The sequence below is a fragment of the Somniosus microcephalus genome, chromosome 5, assembly GCF_052327205.1.
Source record: "Somniosus microcephalus isolate GS21.2 chromosome 5, FLI_Smic_1.0, whole genome shotgun sequence".
Classification (NCBI taxonomy): domain Eukaryota; kingdom Metazoa; phylum Chordata; class Chondrichthyes; order Squaliformes; family Somniosidae; genus Somniosus; species Somniosus microcephalus.
In genome coordinates this window covers 69,939,579-69,966,157 of record NC_140991.1, presented here as the reverse complement: position 1 = coordinate 69,966,157, position 26,579 = coordinate 69,939,579, and the positions used below count along the sequence as shown (strand labels likewise).

The window sequence follows — 26,579 nt, the reverse complement described above, 5'->3', positions numbered from 1 at the left end:
CCCCCCGCGCGTTGCTGCAGGCCGCTAGTTCCTGCAACTGGCTCCTCATCAGAGCCCCCTCCCCCCTCCCTTCAAGGGAACTACTATCCCCAGTCTCCAGATGCGGTGGCTCCCCTGAGGCTGGCATGGATGGTCCGGCTTCCTCCTGGTCGTCGCCTCCAGAGGCACTGGCACTGGCAGCTTGAGGGGCCGGCTCCCGAGCTGGTGATGCAGCATCTGAAAGCAGGGAGGTTGAAGAGTGGCTTTAGCAAAAGGACAGTTTGGCAGCAAGGGATGCAACAGTGTGGCAATGCTATGACATGGCTCCACATTGAGAAAGCATGCTGGCGGGGGAAACAACTGGAAGGTGACCGCTGTAATAGTAGAGAACCTTAACATCGCTGTGGACAATGGGGTCGGCAGCTGCAGTGGTGACAGGACCACTCGGGCGTCCTCCCACAATCTGGTGGACTCTCTCCTCGAGATCCGTCAGAGGCTCCAGTTGAGGACGGCCTGCTCCGGTGCGAAGCTGCTCCTTGCGGTTTCTCGCCAGCTTGGCCTGCAGGGCAAAGGACGAGAAGTGATGTTAAATGATGCCCTGAATTATGATCTCATGCCCCCCATGGTGGAACAGCCCTTACATGATGCCCTGGGTTATCATCTCATGCCCCCCATGGTGGAACAGCCCTTACAGGATGCCCTGAGTCAAATGTGCATGTGTGTGACCAGAAGGGGCCATGGGTGCTTGCTGACAGATGGCCAGTGGGGCATAGCGCACCCCATAGCCATAAAGTCAGGGGCTAATGGAGGGATGCATAAGTTTACATTAACTCCACTCACCCTCACGACCCGAGTGAGGTCGTTGAATTTCTTCCTGCACTGTACAGGGCTCCTGGTCGCCATGTTGCTGGAGTTGACCCTCTGAGAAACATCCCTCCAAGCTCGTCGGTAGTCCTTATGATTAGGCCTCCTGCCATTGTCGGGGTAGAGGACATCTCGCCGGCGCTCCACTGTGGTCACCAATTCCTCCAGAGACTCATTGGTGAAGCGCTGTGCTCTCTGCCTCACCCTCTCCATATGCTCCAAGTTTTTTGCGCCAGAGAAGGGCCTGCGCCGATTTGCAGGCCGACAAGGCGCAGACTGTGGATGCTGGAGCTGCCTGACCCACCCCTTTAAGAGCTGGCCGGCGCCTGGAAGTCTCGTGGTCATGGGTAATTGAGAGCACCTGCACTGCGGCTGGACGCCCCGATATTGGGTTGCGCCGGCATGTTGGCGCCTTAGGTGCCCCTTGTAACGCCTGAACTCACGCCTCAATCACCTTTGGGGCGCTGCAACCCAATATCGCACGAGGCATCGAGAAGTTGCGTCTGGCTATAAAATTTGCGCTCCGCCAATTCTAACGCCCCAAGCGGGGCTATACCCAATTTCTAGGCCATAGTCTAAAAAATGTCTTCACTCTCTGTTGAATGAAGGACATTTTGGAATTGCCCTTGGCCACTTTAAAGTCCAAAATACTGAGCTTCAAATGAAGTGGCAGTAGTGGATAACCGCATTTCAGGAAGTAGGATTTTTTTTTTCTCTAGTCAAGTGTATTGTCTCATCTGTTCCAGTATTGCTCTTCAGTCATGAGTGTTTTCAAGATGCTAACAAAGGAATATACTGTAATATAATAGGACACGGAAGTGTGAGACAATACATACACACATATATAATATATATATACACTTGAGTCTGAAATGGAGCATTTGTGTAGCCTTGTTGCTGAACAAGTGGTAAATGCTTAGATAGCAATGTTTGGATGAATTACCAGTGGATATGCAATTATATCTTTTGTTACTGGCGTGCAAAAGAGTTTTCGGGTGGGTTTCTTGTTTTTCCAAAGAGAAATCCAGACACCAAGGGTTAATTAGATAATTTTGATTGCAGACTAGATAAATTAGAAAGGAATTCTCTTTTGCAATGCTACAGTTCTTCCCTCCTGCAATTCTGTTTTAGGCAGCCCCTCTGAGCCGGTGATGACTTGCTTCCACATTAAAATGAGTTTGCAGGTGACTGAGTCCAATGCGGGACCTACAGACTCTGTCACAGGTGGGGCAGACGGTGGTTGAAGGGGCGGGTGAGTGGGGTGCTTGGGTTGACGTGTGCTCCTTGTGCTGCCTGCGCTTGGCTTCCGCTTGCTCCTGGCGAAGAAACTCGAGGTGTTCGGTGCCTCCCCGGATGCTTCTCCTCCACTTTGTGCGGTCTTGGGCCAGGGATTCCCAGGTGTCGGTGGGGATGTTACACTTTTTCAAGGAGGCTTTGAGGGTGTCCTTGAAGCGTTTCCTCTGCCCACTTGGGGCTCTCTTGCCGTGCCGGAGCTCCGAGTAGAGCGCTTGTTTTGGGAGCCTCGTATCGGGCATGCGGACAATGTGACCCGTCCATCGGAGCTGATTGAGCATGGTCAAAGCTTCGATGCTGGGGATGTTGGCTTGAGCAAGAACACTGACGTTGGTGCCAAAGGAGGACACAAATAACCTCCCAGAGATGTCGGGGATCATAGGGTCGAATGAAAGGGAGGAGCTGATAGAAATCAGTATTTGTAGGGAAATGGTGTTGGAGAAATTGACGTGATTGAAAGCCGATAAATCCCCAGGGCCTGATAATCTACATCCTAGGGTACTTAATGAAGTGGCCCTAGAAATAGTGGATGCATTGCTGGTCAACTTCCAAAATTCGATAGACTCTGGAACAGTACCCATGGATTGGAGGGTAGCTAATGTTACCCCACTGTTCAAAAAAGGTGGTAGAGAGAAAACGGGGAATTACCGGTAAGCCTGACATCGGTAGTGGGGAAAATGCTAGAGTCCATTATAAAAGATGTAATAGCAGAGCACTTGGAAAACCGTGACCGGATCAGACAAAGTCAACATGGATTTACAAAAGGGAAATCATGCTTGACTAATCTACTGGAATTTTTTCAGGATGTAACTGGCAAAATAGATAAGGGAGAACCAGTGGATGTGATGTATTTGGACTTACAAAAGGCTTTCGATAAGGTCCCGCATAAGAGATTAGCGTGTAAAGTTAAGGCACATGGGATTGGGGGCAAGGTATTGACTTGAATAGAGAACTGGTTGGCAGACAGAAAGCAAAGAGTTGGAATAAACGGCTCTTTTTCCAAGTGGCAGACAGTGACTAGTGGGGTACCACAGGGATCGGTCCTTGGACCCCAGCTATTCACAATATATATTAATGATCTGGACGAGGGAACTAGATGTAATATCTCCAAGATTGCAGACGACACAAAGCTGGGTGTGCGTGTGTGCTGTGAGGAGGATGCCGAGAAACTCCAGTATGATTTGGACAAGTTGGGTGATTGGGCAGAAGCATGGCAGATGCAATATAACGTGGATAAATGCGAGGTTATCCACTTTGGTGTCAAAAACAAGAAGGCAGATTATTATCTGAATGGCAATAGATTGGGAGAAGGGGAAGTGCAATGAGACCTGGGCGTCCTTGTGCACCAGTCGCTGAAGGTAAGCATGCAGGTGCAGCAGGCGGTTAAGAAGGCAAATGGTATGTTGGCCTTCGTAGCGAGAGGGTTTGAGTACAGGAACAAGGATGTCTTGCTGCAGTTGTACAGGGCCTTAGTGAGACCACATCTTGAGTATTGTGTGCAGTTTTGGTCGCCTTATCTGAGGAAGGATGTTCTTGCCATGGAGGGAGTGCAGCGAAGATTCACCAGGCTGATATCTGGGATGGCAGGAATGACATATGAGGAGAGATTGGGTCGATTGGGCTTGTACTTGCTGGAGTTTAGAAGAATGAGAGGGGATCTCATTGAAACTTATATAATTCTAACAGGACTGGACAGACTAGATGCAGGAAGGATGTTCCCGATGGTCGGGGAGTCCAGAACCAGGGGTCACAGTCTAAGGATAAGGGGTAAGCCATTTAGGACAGAGATGAGGAGGAATTTCTTCACCCAGAGAGTGGTGAACCTGTGGAATTCTCTACCACCGAAGGCAGTAGAGGCCAATTCATTAAATATATTCAAGAAGGAGTTGGATATATTTCTTAAGGCTAAAGGGATCAAGGGATATGGGGAGAAAGCAGGGACAGGGTACTGAATTTGGATGATCAGCCATGATCGCATTGAATGGTGGAGCAGGCTCGAGGGGCCGAATGGCCTACTCCTGCTCCTATCTTCTCTGTTTCTATCCTGCCAATGGATTTGCAGGATCTTGCGGAGGCAGCGTTGGTGGTAGCTTTCCAGTGCTTTGAGGTGCCTGCTGTACATGGTCCATTTCTCTGAGGCATACAGCAGGGCGGGTATCACTGCTGCTCTGTAGACCATGAGCTTAGTGCCGGGTTTGAGGTCCTGGTCTTCAAACACTCTCTTCCTCAGGCGACCGAAGGCTGCACTGGCGCACTGAAGGCGGTGTTGGACTTCGTTGTCGACGTCTGCCCTTGTTGACAGTAGGCTCCCGAGGTATGGAAAGTGGTCCAGGTTGTCCAAGGCCTTGTCGTGGATTTTGATAATCAGGGGCAGGTTGGTAGAGGACCTTTGTCTTACGGATGTTTAGTGTAAGGCCCATGCTCTCGTACGCTTCGGTGAAGGTGTTGACGATGGTTCGGTGTTCAATCTCTGAGTGAGCACAGACGCAAGCGTCGTCTGCATACTGTAATTCGACAACAGAGGATGGGATGACTGGATCTGGACTGGAGGCGACGGAGGTTGAACAGTTTCCCGTTTGTTCTGTAAATGAGCTCCACTCCAGTGGGGAGCTTACTGAGGGTGAGATGGAGCATTGCAACAAGGAAGATCGAGAAGAGCGTTGGTGTGATGACTCAGCCTTGTTTGACCTCGGTTCGTACGTGAATTGGGCCTGTGGTGGAACTGTTGGTCAGGATCACGGATTGCATGTCGTCGTGAAGCAGGCGGAGGATAGTGACAAACTTTTGAGGGCAGCCGAATTTGAGGAGCACACTCCATAATCCCTCACAGTTGACCGTGTCGAAGGCCTTTGTGAGATCAAAGAAAGCCATGGACAGCGGTTGGCGCTGTTCCCTGCATTTCTCTTGTAATTGACGTGTGGGGAAGATCATATCCATTGTGCCCCTTCGTGGGCGGAATCCGCATTGCGACTCTGGGAGGAGCTCTTCAGCCACTGGGAGAAGGCGATTGAGGAGGATTCTTGCGATGACTTTCCCTGTGGCAGACAGCAGGGAAACTCCTCTAATTACCGCAATCAGACTTGTCACCTTTCTTGAAGATGGTCACAATTACAGCATCTCTGAAATCCCCTGGCATGCTCTCCTCCTTCCAGATAAGAGAAATGAGTTCATGAATTCACGCCAGTAGTGCTTTTCCACCATGCTTTAGTGCCTCGGCAGGAATTCCATCTGCTCCTGAGGCCTTGTTGTTCTTCAGTTGGCGGGTGGCCTTTTCAACCTCATGCCGGGCTGGGGGTGTGATGAGGTGGTGGCGGGTAGCATGCTGCGGGATGGAGTTGCGGACACTCGCGTCGAAGACAGAGTCATGGTTAAGGAGATCTTCAAAGTGCTCCTTCCAGCGGACACTGACTGCCTTTCTGTCCTTGATGAGTACCTCTCTGTTCTTGGCCCACAGTGGGGTAGGGCCTTGGGTGCTTGGGCCGTAGATGGTCTTGACTGCGCTAAAGAATCCACGCACGCCGTGGTTGTCGGCTAGCTGCTGGAACTCCTGCGCTTTCTCCGCCCCCCCCCCCCCCCCCCCCATCTGTTCTTTAGGTCGAGTTTTTTGTTGGACCTCGGCCTTCAGGCTTCTGTAGAGCTGCTTTCTTGCTCTCGAGTTCTGTTGCTGTTGCCAGATCAGGAATGCCTTGCGCTTGCGGCTTATTAGCTCCTGGATCTCCTGTTAGTTCTCGTCGAACCAGTCTTTGTGTTTCCTGGTCGAGTGCCCGAGCGTCTCTTCACAGGTGTTGATTATGGAGGCCTTGAGTGCAGACCAGGCGCTGCAGACAGCCTGTGTCTCTGAATCACTGGGAGTTGTCGGGTTGGTTGTGAGGCGCAGGCTGAATAGGGCTTTCTTAGCGGGGTCTTTGAGTGCTCCAGCGTTGATTTTCCTGCGGCATTGTTTCTGTTGCCGCTGCTGTTTTGGGGCTACATTGATGGAGATGACAGCAGATTAGGCGGTGGTCTGTCCAGCAGTCATCAGCTCCTGTCATGGCGCAGGTGATGCGGACGTCCGTGCAGTCCCTCGCTCGGATGATGTCGTAGTCCAGCAGATGCCAGTGCTTGGAGCGAGGGTGCTGCCATGAAGCCTTGTACTTGTCTCTCTGATGGAACAAGGTGTTGGTTATGACAAGGCCATGTTCTAAGCATTTCGTCAGGAGGAGGGTACCGTTGGAGTTGGCTTTCCCTACTCCCTCTCTGCCGATCACACCTCCCCAGAGGTCTGTGTCCTTTCCAACTCTGGCATTAAAGTCGCCAAGGAGGATCAGCTTGTCGCCCGTTGGGACTCGGGACAGGGATTGTTCAAGGCTGGAGTAGAATTCCTCTTTGGTCTCCTCTGTGGCTTCCAGTGTTGGGGCGTACGCACTGATGACCTCCTGCAATTACACACTTCATCACAAAGTAGCATTTTCTAACTAACTAGCTGCAACTCGTTGAACTGATGAATTAGCATACCTCAAGTTTAATCAAGACGGATGGACTGAATAAATGTATTTGATAAAATGCCATATTGGTTCCTACATTACAAATAGTGTCAACACTTTTTTTACCAGTACTTAATTAGCTGTAAAGCGCTTTGGGACGTCCTGAAGTCACGAAAGGCGCTATATAAATGCAAGTTCTTTCCACCTGATTTGTGGCAGCATCTCTGGATCTTGCTCCTGGACAGCCTGGTCTCGTCTCCCATGTATCGTTAGCGTAGTGCTCTGATGGGGAAAGCTAAAGGTCTGGCATGTACTGCTTTCCTGAGAGATGGCAGTATCAGGCAGGTGGACTCCAGCCATCATCTGGAGGGACCCTGGATCTGTGGCTCCAATGTGCAGTGGGTTGGCTGGTCTGATGGCAGTTATCTGATCCTGAAAGCCCCGAGACACAGCAGATGTCATGGCCTGGGAGTCATGGTTCATGCTGTGCTCCATTCTCTCTCCTATTGCCTCCAGAGCTGCAGTCTGAGCTTTCATGAAGGTGAAGTCCCTGGCCACTTCTTGGATGGGGATATGCTGCAGATTCCAAAGAAGCTGCCACTCGCTCCATTGATGCCAACAAAGAAGGGAAAGCTTAGTGATGCTGCCGCAAAGGACAGCTGTAGCCTTAAGTGTCACACCTGTCAGTTTCTGCACATCCTCAGAACCTCAACATAGGTATGTTCTTCAAACATCCTTCTTTTCGGGTGCATACCCATGGGTTCTGGGTTCCAAAGCCACGAGCAGCCTTCTCTTTAACCTCCGCTGAGAAGGGGGCACATGCTCATCATTCCCCACTTCTCCCGTTCCCTGTGAATCACCCATTGCCACATCTTCACTACCACTATCTAGCTTCCCCTGGGTGAAAGCTGGTGCCTGGGAAAGAAGAAGCAGGTACCACAGCTGATAAATTGGTAGGCATTGTGTGCTAATTTGTGCTGCTAGAAGATAAAAGTAAATTAAGGTCAACAACAACTTTCATTTATCTAGTGCTCAGACTGGCAGTTAGGAAGTGTGTGGCATGGGCGTGGTGGAGGTATGAGGCGATGAAGGGCTTTGTGTTGTGCAATTGCTGCGACTGGAGCTAGTAGCGATAGTGCAACATGCCAAGTTGGACACCCCTTGACCAGAGCGCGCCGTGCTCTTGTGTTTTCTCTCTCTCTCTCTCTCTCTCTCATGCACACGTGCCTCTCTCTCATTCTCGCATGCCCTCTGTTTCTGCGTCTGTCTTGTTCCATCAAAAGGTTTGGGTTTGATGAGCCAAATGACCTTTTCCTATCCCTAAATATTCTACCAGGAATAGAGGCTTATTTTTGATGCTCAAGTTGGATGCCAGTTACAGACAGATGTTCAAACAAAATTGTGAAAATACTGGAATTACAATTTTCATGGGTTTGCACTGATTTGAAGATGTGCCTTTTCATTTGACAAACCCAACATTAATCTTTCAATATCTGTGGAGTCAAAGCAACAAGTTTTAAGGACTGCTGAGGTTTCTTACTAATGGTCACATGCTTATTCAAGGATTTATGAAAACTTGAGTGACAAACCTATTAAAACTCACTGGTACTGTATTTTGAGTTACAATACATTCTGTGGTGTGATTTTAATGATGGTTTTACTATAGTATTCTCCTGGACCAGTTCCATTAATTTTATGGCTGCCTTCTGCCAGCTCTTGCCAAGTTTTTCTGCCCTCAGACAAACAAAAACTTAGCCAAAATCCACATCTTTTGTTCTGTCTGAATTTCTTCTGAAGTGACGTTGTACCACAGTGGGTTTCTAAAGCTTCACCTTCTCCGCTATCAACGTTAATTTGACTCTCTCCCACTCCTGGGGTCCTTGAGAGTGCATCTGTGTTGACATGTTTGTGGCATTCCATTTAATCATCAAACTTGTTTCAAAAGCTAATGGCCGGTGTTATCTTAAAGGTTTGATATCTTATACAAACAACATTTAAAGATTATGATTAACTTATGATAAAGTGTAGATGCAAATAATAAGCATTCTATTGCTCATATCAAAATCTTTCTCTTCTGTTGTGGGGTAATTCCTTTTAGTTTTATTTAAATTTCTACAAAAAACAGTAGGGCCTAGAAATTCGGTTGGGAGCGCCTAAAGAGACCTAGAATTGGGGCGATACCCTATGTTGGGGCGGTCGCTATGAAGATAGCGACAACTCAGATATTGACTATATATTTAACGCCTGCGCTAAGTGTTTGCGCGCGCCCGCAAGCGCAAGCAGATCATGACGTAATTTCAGCGTGCAACGCTTTTTAGGAGCGCCTGAGCGCATATTGGGTGGCGCCCGGAGCCTTAACGCCTAGCGCTATTAGTGACAGTTCGAGGGAGGGCTAGCAGGCCCTTCTCGGAGTAGGGGGGCGCTATTTAAAGGGGACAGCTCTAGTGCAGAATCTTCAGCCACTTGGCCTGCTCATTGCGATCGTTGCTGGAGAGAGTTGGCGAGCTACTGTGGAGCAGAGTTTTGGGAATTTAGCTTTAGAGTACTTGGGACCTTCAAACCTGTCCGAAGCACTTGCAGCACTACACCTAAAAGCCTTTTGACCAACTGGCATCGGAATGGGAGCTGCTTTGGAGGGTGACGGCCTCATGGCCTAACACTGTGGGGGCAGAGAGACGGCGGGAGAGGGGGCCGGGATTGGCCAGAAGGAGGAGGGGCAATGGAGGTCGGCCAATCCGACGGGATGCTGCGAGGGTCTTTAGGCAGCAGGTGTCAAGCCTTGACATGTCGGAGGAGCAGTGTTTGCGAAGGCTCCGAATCTGGAGGGACATTGTTACTGATCTGTGCCACCTGCTTGGTCAGGATCTGCAGCCGCGTGAACGGTGCAGAACCTCTCTGTCCGTGATCGCTAAACTGACTGATGGCCTCAATTTTTATGCCAACGGATCCTTTCAGTCAGCCATTGGGGACATTGCGACTATCGCTCAGGTTGCAGTCCACTGTTGCATCCGGCAAGTTACAGATGCCCTTTATAGGCGAAGGCATCAATTCATGACCTTCCCTCTGACCCTGCACAAGCAGGCGGAGCGCGCGCAGGGAATCGCTTCTATTGCGGACTTCCCCATGGTGCAGGGGGCGACTGACAGCACACACGTGGCTTTGAGGGCGCCATGCCAGCATCCTTAGGACTTCCGCAACCGCAAGGGGTTCCACTCCCTCAACGTGCAGCTGGTCTGTGACCACCGCCAAATCATCATGGCAGTCACCGCGCATTTCCCAGGGTGCAGCCACGATGCCTTTATCCTGCGGTTGACCTCAGTTTGTAACCTTTTTGAGGGGCTGGCTCTAACACGAGGCTGACTTACTGGGGACAAGGGCTATCCTCTCTGCCCATGGCTGATGACAACACTCCGTGTGGCCGACACCCCAGCAGAAGAGCTGATCAGCAGCGGCCATCAGGCGACCAGGCACAGTAAACAGCACACTATTGGTGTTCTCAAAAAGCGTTTCCGATGTCTGGAACATTCGGGGGGATCCCTGCAGTACTCGCCGCAGCAAGTGGGACATGTCGTCGTCGTCTGCTGCATGCTCCACAACTTGGCGATTCGACACACCCAGCCAATTCCACCTGTCCCTCAACGACCAGCGGAGCAGGAGCAGGAGGAGGAGGAGGAAGAGCAGGCGGAGGAGGAGGAAGATGGAAGGGCTCCTGAAAGTGGAAGGGCCATACGTCAGAGGCTCATCAGGACTACTTTCGAGACCCCTGTGGCGGAATGATGAGAGTCTTAACTCCTGCGCACTTTGGATGTTTGACGGCCTCTGAATGCCAGCATCACTGAAAGCAGTCACGTGCACCATGCCACATTGAAACTTCTGTTTATTGTCACAAAAGTCTTTCATTACAGCAAAACAACGTAATGTCAACAGAAACCATAAGTAACAAAATAACTGTGAACTCTTCGGCAAAGCCACAAAACTCAACAAACCTTCTGCAAATATAACAACAGGTGAGGGTGTCCTTGAATTTGGACAAAGAAACATCTCAGCACCTCCCTCTACAACTGGCCCCTTGAGGGAGAACGACTTCTCTTTTGCGCCCGGCCCCTTCCCTCCATGCTGCTCCTACGTAATTGGATCCCAGTGGCGGGCTCAAGGCTGGGGGACGCCTGCTGACTGTCTGGAAGCGCAGAAGCCCCTGAGGGACGGCCTGGCCGACCTCTGGGCTTGGAGGGTGTGGACGCAGGATGCTTGATGTGACCATGGCTGGAAGCAGTGTGCTCTGCAGGTGGTGGCAGCTGCACTGCAGACGTCCCAGCGCTGGCATGTGCAATGGTCTCCTGCCGAGAGAGGACACCTGCACCATGGTTGGACGACACACTGGCTATCTGAGGGGAGCGGCTCGGCTCATCCGCCACAATCGCATGCTCCGCTGATTCCTGGCCTTGTATGGGACTGGAAGGGCCCGGGGTGATCCTAACTGATGCAGAGAGGGTGGCTGCAGTGAGAGATCGCGTTGCCTCAATCTGGGTGTGGAGGAGCCCAGCAAGTGACTGCGTGGCAACAGTGAGGACCTGTGTGCCAGGTGCCAGTGCTTCGGAGAAGCCCTGGACAGTTCTTCCCATTGCTTCGGACAAGGCAGGTGCCGACCGCTCCACTGCCTCGGACAAGCCCTGGACAGACCTTTCCAGGGATTGTCCGAAGCCCTGAACAGTCCTTTCCATAGCGGCCTCAAAGCCCTGGACAGTCCTCTCCATTGTTGGGCCGAAGCCCTGGATAGTCCTGTCCATTGTTGTCCCGAAGCCCTGGATAGACCTGTCCATTGTTGCCCCAAAGCCCTGGAGAGTTCTCTCCATTGTTGCCCCAAAGTCCAACATACTCTTAGCCAATGAATCTATTGACTCAGGCATCTTCTCCACTGCAGCCATCAGCTCCGTGTGTCTGAACCGGGCCTGTTTGCTCATTTCAGCCAGGCGACGCACCTCCTCTGCACTCTGTGCAGCAGTCATCACTACCTGCCTTGCCCTCCGGGGAGACGGTGGGCGAACTTGCCTATCCCCCTTGTGTTGCTGCATGCCGCTTGTTCCGGCAACTGGTTCATCCTCAGAGCCCCCCCCCCCCCCCCTCCCCTCCAGGGGACTACTATCCCCAGTCTGTAGATGTGTCCGCTCCCCGGATTCTGCAACGGCTGGTCCAGATTCCTCCTGCTCCTCACCTCCGGTGGCACTGGCAGCTTCAGTGCGTTGAGCCCGAGTTGGTGCTGATTCATCTGAAAGCAGGGAGGTGGAAGAGTGGCTTTAGCAAAAGGACAGGTTTGCGGAAAGGCATGCCAGATTGCGGCAAGGCTCTGACATGGCTGCACACTGAGGATGCATGCTGGCGACGGGACCAAGTGGAAGGCAACAGGTGAAAAAGGTGAGAGTCTTACCCTCGCTGTCGGAAATGGGGTCGGCAGATGCAGTGGTCACAGGACCAGACAGACGTCCTCCAAGAATCTGGTGCACTCTCTCCTCCAGATCCGTGAGAGTGACCACTTGTGGAGGTCCGCCACCGGTTCGACGCTGCTCCTTTCGGATTGTCGCCAGCTTGGACTGCAGGGGAAAGATGGGGAAGTTCTGTAACATGATGCCTTGAGAGATCATCGCATGCCCCCTATGGTGAAAGAGCCCTTACATGAGGCCTTGAGACATCTGTCCATGTGTGTGCCCAGAAAGGGCCATGGGTGCTTGCTGACAGATGGCCATTGGAGCATCATGGCAACAGGGTGGCCGAAGTCAGCTGCAGATGGAGGGAATCAGAAGTTTGCTAAACCATCACTCACCCTAACGATCCGTGTGAGGTCGTTGAATTTCTTCCTGCACTGAACAGGGGTCCTGGTCGCCATGCTGCTGGAGTTGACCCTCACAGCAACCTCCCTCCAAGATCGTCGGTAAGCCTTCTGATTCGGCCTCTTGCCATTGTCCGGATACAGGACATCTCGACGGCGCTCAACTGCAGCCACCAACTGGTCCAGAGCCTCAGTGCTGAAGCGCTCTGCTCTCTGTCTAACCTTCTCCATGCTCAACAAGTTTCTAACGCCAGAGAAGGGCGAGCGCCGAATCTGAGGCCTACAGGGCGTTGGGTGTTGAAGCTCAGGCTGACTGACCCACCCCTTTAAGAGCCGGCCGGCGCCTGGAAGTCTCGTGGTTTCCCGGAATTGAGATCACCTGCGCTGCGCCCGTCCGCGTCGATATTGAGTAGCGCCTGAACTTTTGCACCTTGGGAGCACCGTGCAATGGCTGAATTAGCGCCTCAATCCCCTTTGGGGGCGATGCAACCCAATATCTCGCCAGGCAGCGATAAGTTTCGTCTGGCTATAAACTTTGCGCACCGCCAGTTCTAACGCCTCAAGCGGGGCTGTACCCAATTTCTAGGCCTAGGTGTTTTGCACGCCAGAGAAAACCAGACCTTGACCTTTCACTGAAGTATATATATGAGTACATACATGGGGTCCTTTATTCCATCAAGGATGAGAGAGAACTGGAACATTGGTATGGCAGTCATGGCACTGGTATGGTGACTCATCAGTCACCTGCGAACTCCTTTTTAACGTGGAAGCAAGTCATCCTCGGTTCCCGAGGGACTGCCTAAGAAGAAGATGGCAAGACTTCACTGCAGAAATGTGGCTTAATTATTTATATGCCCATAAAGGTTTCTCCTTCAGAATTAATTGATGTAAGCTAGTTTTTTTTTTTTAAGTGCTTCTAACAAGAGGCCCATCCCAGGAAACTGGAGCTCCCTAATATTGGTCTGGATAGGATTGGATTCCAGAGCTTGTTCGAAGTCCTTTCCAACCCTCTTAACTGACACAGCCTGAATTGTCACTTGGCTTTGTTAGAAACAATTGGAGAGTGAGTTTTAGCCCAGCTTATTACAGCCCCTTGGTTAGTTTTACCAATACCCTTCAACAGACCTTAAAACGTTACTTTATTTCTGTGAAACTTTGAAAGATTGATGTTGCTTTTGTCGCACGAAAAGGCATGTCTGCAAATCAGTCCCAGATAATTGTAATTAGTGTTTTCACAATGTTGTTTGAAACTGTCTGCATCTAAATTGAACAACAAAAATAAGGTTTCTATTCTTGGGAATGGACACAAGAATACTTCTGGAAAGGAAAAGGCCATTTGGTTCAATGGGCCTATTTTTGATTAATTCAACCTACTCACCATATAAACACCACCTGTCTCTGTTATACTGTCTGCCTCAATGACTTTTCCTGTTAACTTATTTCTAGCTGAATAGTCTTTGAATGAAAACCTTCTGCCTGTCTTCCCTTCTTATACAGCAAATTGGTTGGTAAGTTCTTTGGTATGTCCTGGAGATGTGAAATGCACTATGTAAATACAAGTTTCTTCTTTTGCTCACTCCTAATTGGTGAGGAACCCATGTGACCAATGTGACTGGGGGAGAGAGAGAGACTACATGTGACCAATATAGGGTCTTGTATTTCCTTTTGTTTTGGAACCATAATCGGGGATGCACACGAATTTGAGTGTTAATCTCAATATCTCCATTATTGGGTTTCTGAGCAACCCTCTCAACGTTTCTTGAATTACAGCGCTATTGATATTGCCTATTTTCCTTCAATCTCTTTTTGTTTGTTTATGGGATGTGGGCGTCGCTGGCAAGGCCAGCATTTATTGCCCATCCCTAATTGCCCTTGAGAAGGTGGTGGTGGTGAGCCGCCTTCTTGAACCGCTGCAGTCCATGTGGTGAAGGTACTCCCACAGTGCTGTTAGGGAGGGAGTTCCAGGATTTTGACCCAGCGACGATGAAGGATCGGCGATATACTTCTAAGTCAGGATGGTGTGTGACTTGGAGGGGAACTTGGAGGTGGTGGTGTTCCCATGCGCCTGCTGCCCTTGTCTTTCTAGCTGATGAGAACTATGACTACTGCAGCCATGATAGTATGGTAGCTGGACCTAAACTAAATTAGAAGTCACTACTAGGACCAAGCATTGCTTATTGTCCTGTTACAATGACTTGTTCTGTCAGATTAGCTACTGCTAAAATATCACGCCTCTTATCTGATTAACACTCACTAACTAGCATTTTATCTTCCATTTGTAAAAGTTACTTCAACACCTGATCAGAAAATCCAGGTTCTAAATTGAAAACTTAACAGTTTAAAAAGTAGGGACAGACATTTTGTAATTTTCCTGTAGTAAGTTGACTCTTGCGTGCTATTTTATTGGAGCATTACTGATGAAAGCATATTTACGGTTTATTGCCTCAGTGAGGGCTTAATAAAATCTGACTGGTAATTTTAAAGAACATACAAACAATGCCGGACAGGTAAAGATCCTGTGGTCAATCGAGCCTGTCCCACACAATTATGATACCTTGTGCATCACAACATATACACTCCACCCCACCCGAAGCCATGTGATCTCCTGGGAGCAGCAGAAAAACAGATTTTAAAAAATCCCAGGCCAATTTGGGGGAAAAGAATCTGGGAAATTCCTCTCCAACCCACTTTGGCCCTGAATTCCCTGCAGTACAGTAATCTCTCCCCAACTGCGGGGGATACGTCCCAGAAAACCCCCGTGGTTAGTAAAACCGCGGTTGGCAAATACAGTATAAATGTTCAAATAACGCAATAAAAAAGAATATAAAAGCAATAAAATCATGTTATTTACCTTCATCCTAAATTTAAAACCGCGTATACACAAAATTCACTGCCGCGGTTGGCAAAAGTTGTCGCAGAGAGGAAACTGTGTGTACTTGAAATCCGCATATGGCGAAACCGCGGTTGGGGCGGGGTTCCTGTACTCTTCTGTAAGAGGTGATTTCCACCCCAGCCTGAAACAGATCCAGTTCTCGCATGAAGGAATTCAGTGAATCAGCAGCCATCGCACGAAATGGCAGCCTGTTCCAGAGGTCTACTATTTTCTGGGCAAAGAACCACCTCATGACGTCTAACCTAGATCTGGCCTTATACAACTTAAATTTGTGACCCCTGACCTATTTAATTGGAACAAACTGTCAACTGGAACACAATTCCAAGTTTAAATTTAACAAAATCACCCTATCAAAAGTTGATACAATAGAAGCATATGTACAGATCATAAAAACAGAGAAATAGGTAAAACCCATTGCTATTTAGTGTTGCGACTTGCAAGCTGCTGCGCAGATCCAGCCATGAATCTATAGTCATTGTTCAGCTCATGCAAAATAAAATACAGGTAATTTTTAAAATAAAAACACTAACTGGGCAAGTTGGGTTTCAAGCCCTTTCAGAGCTGTACATTAACATATAAATGAGAGTATAAATTTCCAGGTGCGCAGATCGACACTAGTATTGTAATATCTCACTAAATCAGTTATTTTCAGTGACAGCTGTATCTTCTAACATAATGGGTCTTCTGTAATGTGTTAAGTGAACTGGTGCGTTGTAAGCATCAGAATCTCGAGCGATCAAGTTGAGCTGGATGAAAAGTTTGGAATGATGCCAAGAAAATCTTCAACTGCTTTTTTCACCTTTTTATAAAACAACTATAAATACAGGATCACCTGCTCATTTTGAAAGGTGCACTGTTACTCTGCTCCCTTTAGTGGAGTGCGCACATAATAATTTGAAGAAAGGAAATCTTTTAATCTCCACTCTTTAAAAGAACTTGTATTTTCTGCTGTGTTTCTCTTTGAAATTTCTCCTGTACTTGTTATGTTCATGGTTTTAATGTTTAGTCTAACCTTTCAACTCATCAAGCATGGACCTGTGTGTGCGTAGTGAGGGGTGGTGGCAAGGAGTAGAAAATGTGATTCGTTCCCAACATCCACATTAAGCATTCCCAGATCAGAGAGAAAAAATGATGCATGTAGTTTAGGGGGTAGGTTTTTCTCTGCCCTGTGCCTTGGGAATCAGCATTTCTCAGCTACAGGGCAAAGGCAAAAGAAACAGAGATTCGTGACACCAAGCCTTCACCCCCTTTACATCCCACCAAGGTTTTCTGGGGCTTCCCCAGGATACATAACTGGGCCTACACCTTTTAGTGGGCACAATCCCAGCATAGCTGTATTAATGTGGTGGGAGGGGCTGTTCCACATTACAGGAACGATGTGATTGCACTGGAGAGGATACAGAGGAGATTTACGAGGATGTTGCCCAGACTGGGGAATTTTAGCTATGAGGATAGATTGGATAGGCTGGGGTTCTTTTCTTTGAAACTGAGGAGGCTGAGGGGAGATTTAATTGAGGTGTATAAAATTATGAGGGGCCTAGGTAGAGTGGCTAGGAAGGACCTATTTCCATTAGTAGTGAGGTCAATAACCAAGGGGCATAGATTTAAAGTAATTGGTAGAAAGATTAGTGGAGAGTTGAGGGGAATTTTTTTCACCCAGAGGGTGGTGGGGGTCTGGAACTCACTGCCTGAAAGAGTGGTAGATGCAGAAACCCTCATCACCTTTAAAAAGTACTTGAAGTGCCGTAACATACAGGGCTACGGACCAAGAGCTGGAAAGTGGGATTAGGCTGGATAGCTTTTTTTCGGTCGGCACAGACACGATGGGCTGAATGGCCACTTTCAATGATTCTATGATTCCTGGCCTCCCACCTCATTTTCCTCCAGCTTCTCCCAATCGACACCCCAGTAGCACTATGGCCTGCCTTCTGGCCAGAGCTGGAGTCTCGGTGGGGAGTGGGGTTGGACAGGGCAGATGGAAGAAAAACAGCTAAGTGCAGGTCTGTACTTTTTACCCCTCTCTTTCCCCCCAGAAGGCACTGATATCAAAGGCTCAATACACACCCGCTTATCAAGCACTTGGCCCATCAAGGATATTCTCAGTCCACACAAATGGCCTGGGGGAGGAAAATGTCTGCACCAATTTCCTTGTATCGCTTCGCAATCTTCCTTTAGATGTCTCTTCCACCCATCCTGATAATTTCTCTTGACTGCAACCTCAGATCAGAAAATCTGGTTAGACACCTTGGGCTCTGCTGCTCACAAGGCAAAACTACTGTCTGTCATAGATGGTACGGGCAGTACGGTGGCATAGTGGTTAGCACTGTTGCCTCACAGCGCCAGGGACCCGGGTTCAAATCCGGCCTCGGGTGACTGTCTGTGTGGAGTTTGCACATTCTCCCCGTGTTTGCGTGGGTTTGCTCCGGTTTCCTCCCACAGTCCAAAGATGTGCGGGTTAGGTTGATTGGCCATGATAAAAATTGACCCTTAGTGTTAGGGGGGATTAAATACGTGGGGTTACGGGGATAGGGCTTGGGTGGGATGGCTGTCGGTGTAGGGACCGGGTGCTAGGGTTTGGATGATCAGCCATGATCTCGTTGAATGGCGGAGCAGGCTCGAAGGGCCGAATGGCCTACTCCTGCTCCTATCTTCTATGTTTCTATGTACATGATGCACAGGACAAGCGACCTGAAAAATAAATTGATGACATTTGTCAACATCTGTATTTCAGAATTGGAGCCTATCCATTGCGATAATTAGAAACTTGTATAGCAAGCAGCTCTTTCCTTTGAGTTCGTAGTTTAGATTGATGAGGAATAAATAAGGAACTATTAATTGTGAAACTCAATTCCTTTTTATGATTTTTTTGAAACGTTCTCATTGTGACTCATCTTAAAACGTTATGCACATTGTTACAGCACCCAGATTGCCTCAAGCTGCTTACAAATGGAAGTCTTAATTTTCAGCTGGAATATTTGCTGTGCCTCAGATTTTTTTGTGAACATTTTGTATTGCGCACTCTGAAATTTACACTCCTGCAATTTGAGGGCACATAATGTACTTTGTAATATATTGTTATACTGTGAGCAAGAGGCCAAAGCCAAGTGATCAAACACAGCAGTAATGGTACACAACTTTCTGGTAGCATTGCAATTGCAAAATGAGAGTATATATAGATGCCGTGCATGATATATCAACAGGTTAAGCTACACTTGATTTATTGGAAGATGTGGATATTTGTGCAAGCCTAATGCTTCAATTTTAACTTCTGTTGGGTGTAAAGCAGTTGCTTAGCAGATATCAGGAGTTGCCGTCCTCTCGTGCTGAAATTTACAACTTGGAGGGAGGCTATTTGGCCAATTGTGCTGATTCTTTAAGTGTCAGCTGTGGATCAGTGGGTAGCCTCTCAGTCAGAAGGTTGTGGGTTCACGTTCCACACCAGAGACTTGACCACAAAAATCTAGGCTGACACTCTAGTGCTGCACTGTCGGAGGTGCTATCTTTTGGATGTGACGTTAAACCGAGGCCCCGTCTACTCTCTCAGGTGGTTGTAAAAGAACCCATGGCACTATTTTGAAGAAGAGCTGGAGAGTTATCCCTGGTGTCCTGGCCAGTATTTATCCTTCTTGTCAATATTACTAAAAAAAAAAAAATCTGGTCATAATCTCATTGCTGTTTGAGGGAGCTTGCTGTGTGCAAATTGGTACCACGTTTCCTACATTGTTGGAGTACACTTCAAAAGTACTTCATTGGCTGTAAAGTGCTTTGGGACGTTCTGAGGTCGTGAAAGGCGCTGAATAAATGCAAGTCTTTCTTTCTTTCTTTCTTTCTATGTAAGAGCAATCCAGAACTTTTTGTGGTATATATCAATGATTTAGACTTCAATGTAAGGGGCATGATTAAGAAGTTTGCAGATGCTACAAAAATGATTGTGTGGTAGTGAGGAAGAAAGCTGTAGACTGCAGGAAGATATCAACGGACTGGTCAGCTGGGCAGAAAAGTAGCAAATGGAATCCAATCCAGAGAAGTGTGAGGTAATGCATTTGGGGAGGGCTTACAAGGCAAGGGAATACACAATAAATGGTAGGATACTGTGAAGTGTAAAGGAACAGAGGGCCCTTGGAGTGCCTGTCCACAGATCCCTGAAGGTAGCAGGACAGGTAGATAAGGTGGTTAAGAAGGCATATGGGATACTTTCCTTTATTAGCCGAGGCATAGAATATAAGAGCAGAGAGGTTATGCTTGAACTGTACAAAACACTGGTTAGGCCACAGCTAGAGTACTGCGTACATTTCTGGTCACCACATTACAGGAAAGGTGTGATTGCATTAAAGGGGTATGCTGAATAACCTCCTGTGCTGTAAATTTCTATGATTCTCTTCTATGATTCTAAACCGAATGCTCTCCTCACACAGTTTTACAGGTGGTTGTGTTCAGTCTATAAAACTGTTACATAGGTTTATTTTCTCCCACTGAGAGTAGGACGCTGGCATGAAATTCTACTCAACTGTTGATTACAGTAATCTGGTTAGCTCATCTGGGTGTAAAATTGGTCAAGCCTTTATTCCTCAGGAATGAGTGTACTGCAAAAGAAATAATTTAATTCTACACACCAGGGCGCAGCGAGGTGCATGGTCGCAAGATGAGGCTTACTGCAGAGTCAAACTGTTTGGTGAAAATTGATGAACTCATGTGGTGATAGACACTGTCTTTAACTTCACAGATGATGTCATGTGTCCAAAGCTTGACTTTGGGAAGTTGTCTGTGCCCATTCTAATGGACATGCATACTTTGCACTACACAGCAATTGTGGCAATCTGCCAACTATTGTAGAGAGAATTTATTTTGCCCAGCTCTGACTCAAAGTTGTGTTACCCCCGAGCTTCTACCAATGTGACTCTGTAATCACCCACTGAAAGGCATGACAGACTGGTAGAGAGCAACTTTGACCCACTGATTTACTCAAACTCTTTGTGGGAGGTTCTTTACTTTAACTTGCTGCCCGGCCCACCCACCAACTCACTGGCAGCCATTAGGAACTCCCTATAAAGCAAGTACCAACATGGTGGCAGGTGCTGGTGCATCAGACTGCCCATGCCTTTGGGTTGCCTTTCCTTGGTGTCTTTTCTTCTGCGCGAATGAATCTTGACATTTATAGAGACAGATTAATGGGCCAGCTAAAGAAGTTTCCTAGACTGTTATTACCAATTATGGTGATCATGAAAACAGTAAGTTTCATCAAGTTCAATTGTCAATTAAACATGTTTACAAGTCCATGTTGTGAACTTGTTAAGGATAAATAAACTGTGCCCACAAAATGTAACAGTTGCCTAGACCCCACAAGGTTTTCTATTTTATTTAATTATGTTGGATAAAATACTAATGTTATTAACAATGGGCAGTTGTGATAATATCCCTTTTTTGTCTCTTGCATTTTTGCTCACTAAAAATTCAATCTATGTGCAAAGGAGGTCAGTTAATACCATACTGGTGCAGTGTTATAAGATTTCTTATTGTTGCCTCCCTGGCAGTAGGCTTGAGAGGGGACCTAACACAGTTTTCAGATGTATACAAATGTTATGATTGGTTCAATTTGTATTTGAGCATTCCCTTTTGAACTTGAGAGGTCAGGTATTGAAAATCCAAGATGTCCTAAAATCCTTTTCTATATTTAAAGGCATTTATATAATTGTATGTTTTTATTCTGCCTTCTGTTCTTTGAAGATGTTGAGGTTTGATGCAGTGAAATTGTGCAGCTGCATAATTAATCCTTTATGTAAATCACTGTTTTGAAATTCTAAATATAAACGGAAACACAGATGCTTTAATCATTTGCTTTTGTGTCTCTGCGCTAAACTCTCAATATTTTTTTTTAAAGCCAGCAATAGCTTTAGTATGAAAATTCTGCTCAAAAAAGCTGCTCTGGCTTGTTTGAAATCATTTGTTAAAACAAATGCAAATACTGCCAAAGCTTAATTGAAAACACAATTCAACATCTATACTGGGAAAAAGAGATTTTCTGTAGGTAGTAATTATTATAATTTGAATGTATAAACTTAAAAAGCCTGTTTGGTGTAATTCCCCCTCCCTATTCACAATTCCCTGTCTAATGTAATTGTGGGAGCAGTGGTTTAAGGAGAATGCCCATCACCACCATCATAGGGCAACTCGGGATTGCCAATAAATGAAGCCTAGTCCCAGACGCACCCAGCCTGGGAATTAGTATACTTTAAAAAAAATTGATAATTCTTAATCATATTATTTGCAAGCAAAGATGTTTCAGAGATGCTGAGACCCACCCAAGTAAAAACATGAATGAAGGTATTCTGACAAATGGCAATTGTATAACAAAAACAACTTGTATTTATATAGCGTCTTTAACATAGTAAAACGTCCCAAGGCGCTTCATAGAAGCGTTATCAAACTAAATTTGACACCGAGCCACCTAAGGAGAAATTAGGGCAGGTGACCAAAAGCTTGGTCAAAGAGGTAGGTTTTAAGGCGCGTCTTAAAGAAGGAAAGGGAGATAGAGAGGCGGCGAGTTTTAGGGATGGAATTCCAGAGCTTAGGGCCTTGGCAGCTGAAAGTATGGCCACCAATGGTGGAACGATTTAAAATCAGGAATGCCCGAGGCCAGAATTGGCGGAGCGCAGATATCTTGGGTCGGGGGGGTGGGGGGGGGGGGGTGTTTGTGGGGCTGAAGGAGGTTACAGAGATACGGAGGGGCGAGGCAATGGAGAGATTTAATAGGGTTACTTTGAAGTATGTAATTTGTATTACTGCTATTATGTTAGAAAATGTAATTTGAGCCTGTATTTGACAAACTTGCTTGAGAAAAGGTGGGTGAAGAAAATTTGAAAAAGTATTTTGATTTGATTGGTACATCTTGCTGGTTCACCTTCCTTTTGCTAAGATATTTGTATTTGAATGAATCATCATTAAATGTTCCTGTCTATTAGCCATGAAAGACATTTGAGTTGAGGTGGGATAAATGCTAATGAATCAATAGCTTTAAGTGTGCATACAAATTTACATAATACAGTTGTGATACCAGAGTGTGGTGATTGTGTAGTGTGTGTTAAATACTTTTTAATGTATTATTAGTGAACTTCCTATGGTGTTGCTCACAGAGAATCAGAGAATATGCTAGTTAATAACAATTAAGCTGTTATGTCACAGACTGCATCATCAGGGTCAGTGATGCACTGTAACTAAATAAGTTAAATTCAATTTTAATGACTTGGGATTCTGGGATCCAGTTGTGCAATTCTGAATTTTTCTGTGAAAATTATAAATGCGCCCTTGATTATTATGGGCTAGGTTTCCTACCCATTGACTATAAATGGGCAGAAATGTAGCCCATATTTTCTTCCACCTAAGTATTTACTTTTCATCTCTGTTTTTCACAAGTTGCAATACACAGGAAATCTGCAGGTATTAATGAGCAAATTACAGTTAGATATCTGGGCTTTGGTAGCAGTTGTGTGGAGAATGCTGGACATTGGGGAGCGAGTGTCTGGGTGTGGTAGTGCTTCAGAGGGAGAGTTTGGGAGCACTGGGATGGGATCCGAGGTTTGGTTTACTGGAGGATCTCCGATGTTTTTTGGGCAGTTTTTTGGAGGGAAATCCTAAGGTTTGGCAGCATTGGGTGGTGAGGCCAATTCTCAAGAAATTGGGAGGAGTGGGTACGGGAGGTTGGGCAACATAAGTCCTGAGTTGTGTCAGTATTAGGAAAGGTGTTGGCGTTCAGCAGCACTGTGGAGGGGAGCCTGGGTCCAGCTGTAGTGGGGAGGATCCTGGGTGAATGATAGCCCAGGTGGGGGGTGGAACATTGTAGTAGGCACCAGAGTCTGGGGGGTGGAGGGTTTCTGGGTGTGCACAGCGCTTCCCCACTTAGCGCAGCTCTGATTGGGACATGAGCAGGATTGGAGCCGGCATCCATTCTTGGTGTATGGCACGAGTAGCTTTGTGCCATGCAGCCCATGATCACACTTTATTTATTTGAATACACGTTTTCACCCATGTTATGGAAAAGGCCTTAATACTTCAAGCAAAACCATGTTTTTAAAGTAATATTTTCTTTTTCAGATGCAGAGGGAGATGGTTTACACAAAAGAAGCCCCTCCTTCCTTTCGCCACCATGGTCCTCTTCCCCACGGACCACCAAGTTCACCACCAATAACTCAATCAATGCCACCTTCTCCATCCAGAATCCCGTATAATGGAGGGAGAACCATACCTATGCCAGGCAGTGCCACCGTCCCTAGGGACAGACTGTCCAGTGTGCCACCATCAAGGTCCATATCCCCCAGCCCGAGTGCCATCTTGGAGAGAAGAGATGTGAAGCCGGACGAGGACTTGAGCAGTAAAAATATTGCCCTCTTCAGAAATGAAGGTCTGTACGCTGATCCTTACATGTATCATGATGGACGAATGAGTGTTGCTTCATCCAGCACTGGAATTCCTGGAGATGTACCAGACCATATCCTGTACCACCGTCCTTCATTGAGGTCTGGCAATGCATACCCAAACACCAGTGTGCAGACTGACATGATGGAGCAGTCGCTATACAGAATAAAGCCCAGAAAATATTCTGATGGTTATATACAAGCTATTGGCTCCAAAACACCGCCACCTTCTCCTCAGAAGATAAGTGATATGCGCATAATAGATATTCATGGACAGAGTACTCACCTGGGTCATCCCGCTCAACTTGACAGATCCTCTTCTGTACGTAACAGGAAGGATTCTGGGGCACCTGTGGTTATGGAAACCACTGTAATCAAGTCACGCAGTGCTGCTTCCTCGCCTTCCATTTCTGACGTCGTCCCGTTTTCAGCTGACAAGCAAACGTCTGGATACAGTGGCGCACCTGGAACACCTAATGACCCGGAAACCAGGTAAGGGGGACTGAAGTGATTGGAAATGGAGATGAACAGTTCAAGATGATAACTGCTTTGTATAAGTTTTAGCTCAATTGTCAAATAGAGTGAATTGAAGAAACCCGTTCAGTTCATTGCCCTTTAGTGAAGCTAAGTCCTGGTAAATTTGTTCATACTTTGCTAAACTATTTACACTGGGTCAGAATTTTGTACTTAAAATAACCATCTTGACAAGCTTTATACCACAATCCACAGCAGCTCATTTTTCTTCATGAGCAAAGATAATGGAATGTGCTAAGAAAGGTCATGGAAGTGGTAGGAAAGATAATGGAATCTTTATTCAAAGACGTAATAGAAAACATCTAGAAATCGAAAATATAATAAAGAATAGTCAGCACAGATTTCAAAAGCGAAGGTCCTGCTCGGCCAACCTTATTGAATTTAGAAGTAACAGAAAAAGTAGATGTAATATACTTGGTACCACACAGTAGACTCATGACGAAAGTTAGAGGTTGTGGAGTCGGGGCAAGGAGCAGAATGAAGGAAAAAGGATAGCGAGCTGGCTACAAAACAGAAAACAGAGAATCGGGTCAAAGGTAGTTACTCAGACTGGCAGAAGGTGGGAAGTGGTGTTCCACAAGGATCGGTGGTGGGACCACTGTTGTTCACCATTTACATTTGGACTCGGGAATCAGAAGTACAATTTCAGAATTTGTAGACGACATCAAATTGAGGGTGTAGTCAATACTGAGGCAGACTGTAACAAAATACAAGAAGACATTAATAAATTTGCAGAATGGGTGTGTAAATGGCAAATGGGTTTCAGTATAGAGAAGTGTGAGGTAGTGTATTTTGGTAGGAAGAACAAGGAGGCTGCATACTCCTTGGAAAATAAGATTCAAATGGGGTAGAGGAGCAAAGGGATTTAGGGGTACAGATTCACAAATCATTAAAAGTAGCATCACAGGTTAACTATGCCATTTAAAAAAATAAAATAAAAACAAAGCACTGGGGTTCATTTCTAGAGAAATAGAATTGTAAAGCAGGCAGGTTATATTAAAGTTGTATAGAACCTTGGTTAGACCACACTTGGAGTCCTTAATTGTGGTTTATGTGGCTAACGCCGCTCTCCATTGTGTGCCATCTCTGTGATCCCCACCTTCATTTCCAAGATCAGAAGTGAATCAGTGCCAAGAATACAATGTGCAGCAAAGCTCTTTCAGGTGTATAATTACTTTGAAAGCGAGAACTCAAGATCCTTCTCACGTTGATGTGGATCGGTTGGTTGGTTTGTCGATTTGCTTTAACCACTTTAAACAGACAAAAATGCTGAGTAAACATTTTTAGTTTTTTTTCCTCATGAAATGTCATTTACTTTACCACTCGTGAAGTGGTGCGCCGATAACAACCTGGCCCTTAACATCAAGAAAACCAAAGAAATCATTGTGGACTTCAGGAAGTCCAAAGGCGGAAGTCACACCCCCATCCACATCAATGGGGCTGTGGTGGAAAGGGTGGACAGCTTTAAGTTCCTCGGAGTCCACATCACGGAAGACCTCTCCTGGTCCCTCAATACCTCCTCTCTGGTGAAGAAGGCCCAGCAGCGCCTATATTTCCTAAGGAGGCTGAAGGGATGTAACCTGTCACCCCTGATCCCCTCTAACTTTTACCGCTGCACTATAGAGAGCATCCTGACAAACTGTATCACAGTATGGTATGGCAGCTGTAGCTACTATGACCGGAAAGCCCTGCAGCGGGTAGTCAAAACTGCCCAACGCATTACCGGCACCCGGCTACCGACCATAGAGCACATATACCAGAAACGCTGTTTACGGAGGTCACGGTCCATCATCAAAGACCCTACCCACCCCAGCCACAGTCTGTTCGCCCTCCTGCCATCTGGGAGACGCTACAGATGCATTCGCACCCGTATGACCAGATTTAGGAACAGCTTCTTTCCAGGGCTGTCATCCTACTGAACTCCACAAATAAACTCTAAAGCCTGCACATCTGCCAATGCACTTTATTATGGTTATGTTAATATACTACAAGCCAAATGTATGTTGAATGTTTAAATGTCTTAATCCAAATGTAAACTCTCGGGAGTCGCAAGCCTACATTTCGTTGCACTGCACTTGTGCACTAACAATGACAATAAAAGTTGATTTGATTTGATTTTAGGTCTTCCTCGCTCTGTTTGCCTCTGTGTATCATGGTATGCGGAGGGAAAACGATCTGCTCACTGACCTCTACCAGTAGTGATCCTGTCAACCATTTGAACCATGTGTAAAAACAGACCATGGGGACTCTTTAATAGTTTACTCTCCCTCTAGGTTCATCACCATAACCATGTAGAGAACTGTAGCTGCAAACCTGCACCT

At 46.9% G+C, this 26,579-nt stretch overlaps 1 protein-coding gene across 10 annotated transcripts in view; it reads left to right on the top strand.

Annotated features, from left to right (window-relative positions):
• LOC147117099 (sickle tail protein-like) overlaps positions 1–26,579 on the top strand; it is a 702,547-nt gene that overhangs the window by 571,666 nt on the left and 104,302 nt on the right. For all 10 annotated transcript variants that reach the window (XM_085987756.1, XM_085987757.1, XM_085987755.1 and 7 more), the window contains one exon: positions 23,405–24,216. In XM_085987756.1, coding sequence (XP_085843882.1) covers positions 23,405–24,216 — 812 coding nt within the window. The remainder of the gene's footprint in view (positions 1–23,404; positions 24,217–26,579) is intronic.